At 37.2% G+C, this 5,136-nt stretch overlaps 1 protein-coding gene across 4 annotated transcripts; it reads left to right on the top strand.

Annotated features, from left to right (window-relative positions):
• The first annotated feature begins 1,472 nt into the window (after positions 1–1,472).
• Positions 1,473–5,136, top strand: LOC149299031 (actin, aortic smooth muscle-like). 4 transcript variants are annotated; one of them, XM_089486890.1, is made up of 8 exons: positions 1,473–1,601; positions 2,095–2,223; positions 2,478–2,588; positions 3,439–3,523; positions 3,612–3,773; positions 3,864–4,055; positions 4,408–4,589; positions 4,993–5,136. In XM_089486890.1, the coding sequence occupies exons 1-8, from the start codon at positions 1,473–1,475 to the stop codon at positions 5,134–5,136; spliced, it is 1,134 nt and encodes a 377-aa protein (XP_089343016.1). The 4 variants fall into 4 exon arrangements, with proteins under 4 accessions (XP_089343016.1, XP_089343018.1, XP_089343017.1 ...); XM_089486892.1 differs by lacking the exon at positions 2,095–2,223; XM_089486891.1 differs by lacking the exon at positions 2,478–2,588.

Here is a 5,136-nt window from a genome sequence, read left to right as displayed (position 1 = left end):
AAAGCACTAACGCTGCCTACAATGGAAAAACAAATTCAGTTTTAGCAACAGGGGATTTCTGAACATGCATTTTTTTTAGTTTGTTTCAAGATGAATCTTCATTTTTTTTGCCCTCTGCATTTTTTTAGCCCTTAAATAATTAAGCAAGCAGAGAATAGGTTGTATTCTTATTATTTTATTGTGCATTGTAGATTTTCTTCTAGAACAACAACTACAATTTTAAAAATGAAATAGACAAAAAAATTAAAATAGCCATTATTTTTTTTTTTTTTTATTTATTTTTTTTTGAAAAATGCAAAACAATCTTGCTGGATTGTTCTTAAGTACAAGACTTAAAGTGTATTTCTTAATGATTTTTTTTTATACAATTACATTAAATGTGTTGATGATATGGCAAAAGAGGGCGTGGCCATCTTGCAGGTGTTGTCATATAGCAGGCATGTGTTACAGCAGTCCATGAGATACGTTCTACTGGATTACAACTCCCATCATTCTCTGCCAATGCGAATATCATAGTTGTCCCACTTGCAGACATTCTATGTACAAAGCAGGTTAAGTTTGTTGTACTTTTTTTAACACTTAAATATTCCAGGCTGGAGGTTTTTTCTTCTGAGACAGATTTCTGATACAAAAGGACAACTGCAGGGGATTAATTACATGACTAAAAACTGATGTCTGATTATTACGTACAGTCAGCTGCTTTAAAGTCCCAAAAATCCCTTTTGTGAAACATCACTATGATAAAAAGTTAAATATGTAAACAATTGCTTACTTCATTACAAGATTTACTATAAAAAACTATTTTACCAATAATAATCCTAAAACATTTGTGTTTTCCATTTTACGCTACATTGGTTTCCTAAATCCATTTAAACGTAACCAATGCCAAATAAGGAAATTTTTTTGGTGATTGCTAAAATAGACATCCTCAATGCAAGGTCCATGATTTCCAAGTGACGCTGTGGATAGCATACCAAAAGTCCATTTAATAAAACCAAAACCATATATATTTTAAAGAAAATATAAACATTGCAATGAAAACTAAATCTATAATTTCTCCACTGAGATGATTTGTTATAAAAGCAGTCATGGATGTTAATCGTTTTGATGAAGGTCTGCCCACTAAATGCAAAATCACCAGCCAAGCTATTGCCTGATCATAGATATTAATAAACATAAGTATATTAAATAGCCTCTTCGACATGACCGCAGTCCATAACAAGGATTCAGGTATAGGCTTCTGTGGGCTAATTCTCCTATGATGCAGACTCTGGGACTGGAGTAACTGAAGTACTAGAGAGTATTAATAAGATACCACAACTGGAGAAGGGGCGTTCTGACTGCGTATGGACATACTAGGAAATATGTATCATAATTTTCAATGAGCATTAAGTGCTTATCTTATTTTTATGTTATTTTTTTAAATTTTCTAGGTTTTTTGGTTGACAGGTTCTAGCAAGTAGAAATAAAAGATGTGTGACGAGGAAGATACTACTGCACTTGTGTGCGACAATGGTTCTGGACTTTGCAAGGCTGGCTTCGCTGGGGACGATGCTCCGAGAGCAGTTTTCCCTTCCATTGTGGGTCGTCCCAGGCATCAGGTAATGTAGCATGGTGTTTTACCTTTATAAAAATTGTATTCAACTTTTTTGCTTCCAAATATGTAGCAAAAAGTAGTAAGCAGCTCTAGAAACAATCTAACAAAAACACATTATATGCCCTTTGTTTATTAGAACCAGAAAATAATTCTTTGTGTATTCTGTATATGAGGGCTGGGCAACATGTTACTCTCTGGTTATAACACTCTTCATTCAGAGGCTGTCTAGGAGTCATGGGAGTTGTAGCACAATAGCTGAAGAACCATATGTAAAAACATATTAGTTACTTTTCTTTATAAGTATTAGCCATTAGCAAAATAGATTATCTCTTTATTGAAATTAAGCCTTTGTTTATTTTATTAATGGTGAAAGGTGTTCCACGTGGATTGAGAAATGTATTTGCACTAGTATTAATTGCATTGCTATATGTACCAACAGGCACAGAACATTTGCACAGATGTGGCTTAATGGTGATCTTTTTCCTCCTTTGAAATAGGGTGTGATGGTGGGTATGGGTCAGAAGGACAGCTATGTTGGTGATGAAGCTCAAAGCAAGAGAGGTATCCTGACACTGAAATATCCCATTGAGCACGGCATCATCACTAACTGGGATGACATGGAGAAGGTATAGTTTACTCTGTAGTTATCACACAGGATACAAAATAATTGGATAATATTTATCAGAGTTATAATGTTACAGTATCAAATGTGAGGTGAGATCCACTTCCAAATTAAGACTTAGAAGTCTTTGCTTCTCTGTTTCGTTCTGATTATATTAAACATTTTCTATGACAATGTCACTCAATTTAAACAAGTATAAATAATAGATTATTAATGCTTGATTGCCAATATGTTTGCTAATAAGTGGGTGTTTTTCAGATCTGGCATCACAGTTTCTACAATGAACTGCGTGTGGCCCCAGAGGAACACCCAACACTTCTTACTGAAGCTCCACTGAATCCAAAAGCAAACAGAGAAAAGATGACCCAGGTAACCCATTCTGCTTTAGAAAGACTTCTGGTTCAAGTTTTTAGTATTATTATTATTATATTTTATTTATATAGCGCCAACAATTTATGCAGTGCTTCTTACAATACATATGTCCAAGAAAACCCAATACATTATGTTAAGAGGGCCCTGCCCGCAAATTTACAATCTAGAAGAAGTGGGGGATAGAGAACCATAAGGTATGGAGAAAGGGTGAGATAGTGCCACCGATAGATTTGGTAACAGAGAGAAACATGTTGGGGGCGAGGATCAGGATAAGCACCAGTGTCCGTGGAAGGTCCATAGAACATCATTAAATTGTCCACCACTGACCCAATAAATGTCCACCATGAGCAGTGTTGATGCCGACCCCAGACCAGGATTAGGAGAGATGTCCACACAACTAAAGAACAGTGAGGGAGGTGGAGAAAGAGTTTGGACTAGTCTAATTGAGAATAGTGGGTAGTGAAGGTAGAGTGCTTTTTACTGGATGACCTAGTAAGGATACAGTGTCTAGTATTTAAAACAATGCAGTTATCCATAAATGGACTATAAAGAAGAAGTCATGTAGTATATTACCCTACATTGACTAGATCAAATGTGCATATGGATTTATAGATGCCCCGAAGCTCAAATGCTACTACTGAACCATTCAAGAGTTTGTAGGCGAGATTCAGAAAGTGTGTGTGTGGGTGGATAATCATCCTCCGCAATAGGTGTAAGATTTTATAAATAAAATGTTCACCACTTTGCAATAATTCTAATCAATAAGACTTGTATTATAATAAGTACTGGGGGTTTTAACTCAAAAGGAAGTGCCATCGCTCACTGACATTGTGATCTTGACTTCCAGATAATGTTCGAGACATTCAACGTACCTGCAATGTATGTTGCTATTCAGGCGGTGCTATCCCTTTATGCTTCTGGACGTACAACTGGTAAGATCTCACAATACCCTGTTAAAAATTATATGTTTTTACTATACAGGTGATGTTTTTCTTACACATTTTTTTTTTTCTTTCAAAGGTATCGTACTTGACTCTGGTGATGGTGTCACCCACAATGTACCAATCTATGAAGGATATGCCCTTCCCCATGCCATTATGCGTCTTGACCTGGCTGGCCGTGACTTAACAGACTACCTCATGAAGATCTTGACTGAACGCGGCTATTCCTTTGTAACTACTGGTATGCATCATGTCTCATATCTTTTTTCCCTCAGCTGAACCAAAATTATATACATTCTCAAAAATAATTTCTGTTATTCCCTGCAAACAGCTGAGCGTGAAATTGTCCGTGACATCAAGGAGAAGCTTTGCTACGTGGCCCTGGATTTTGAAAATGAAATGGCAACAGCTGCCTCTTCCTCCTCCCTTGAAAAGAGCTATGAACTTCCCGACGGTCAGGTCATCACAATTGGCAATGAGCGTTTCCGCTGCCCTGAAACTCTCTTCCAGCCATCATTCATTGGTGAGTTATTACACCATTATTTTATACTTAAATATAGGAGGTCTATAGTTGATCTAGGAGGATGACTATCCAGAACCTTTTCAAGTTAATTATCCTAAGTGTTTATTAGATAGACATTGTCTACTACATGAGGCATTTAAGAACTGCACCATCAATATGAGATTACATATGAGGTTTCCAACTACCCATTACATTTGTGTTCCTTGTGTTGGGGGCATGTGTAAAAGGTTCTCTGCCTTGTGGAATAAACTGAGAAACCCATGCATTTATCTGAGAATAACAGAGGCAGATCAGGAGATATGAAGTGACCAGTACTGCTTTTGTCTAACACGTAAACACGTGTATCACACAGGAATGGAATCTGCTGGCATCCATGAAACCACCTACAACAGCATCATGAAATGCGACATTGATATCAGAAAGGATCTGTATGCCAACAATGTACTGTCAGGAGGTACCACCATGTACCCTGGCATTGCTGACAGAATGCAAAAGGAAATCACTGCTTTGGCACCCAGCACAATGAAAATTAAGGTAAATAAAGTGTATTTGGCCCACCGGATGCTCATGAAATAATTAGGGGTCGGGCATAATTCATACAGTAGCATTGACAAAAAAATATACATAAAGTACCAATACAATCTGGTAGTAAGCAGGGACATCTTTGCCAGAGCTGTCTGACGTAAGGAGTATGTTCAGCCCTATTGCATGTCAGAAACAAATTATTTCACATGTACCAGGCTTATATTTGATGTGCATTTTGACTTATGGCGAATTCTGAGGTCTATATTGTTTGCAGCTACAATGTACCTACAGTGTTGATTATGGGGCTTTCCACATGCCTTCTGGCCCTATAAAACCATATTTTAATTAGATTAATGCATAAATTTAGAGAACCCCATGTGCTTCTCTTAATGTTTCCATTCTTTTTCACCAGATCATTGCTCCTCCTGAGCGTAAATACTCTGTCTGGATCGGTGGCTCCATTCTTGCTTCCCTGTCTACCTTCCAGCAGATGTGGATCAGCAAACCAGAATATGATGAAGCCGGACCCTCCATTGTTCACCGCAAATGCTTTTAA

Source organism: Sceloporus occidentalis, unplaced genomic scaffold (genome assembly GCF_023333645.1).
Source record: "Sceloporus occidentalis isolate IW3139 unplaced genomic scaffold, rSceOcc1.0.p SCAF_30, whole genome shotgun sequence".
Taxonomy (NCBI): domain Eukaryota; kingdom Metazoa; phylum Chordata; class Lepidosauria; order Squamata; family Phrynosomatidae; genus Sceloporus; species Sceloporus occidentalis.
Note: the sequence above shows the minus strand (reverse complement) of the source record. Positions and strands in the feature narration are given on the sequence as shown.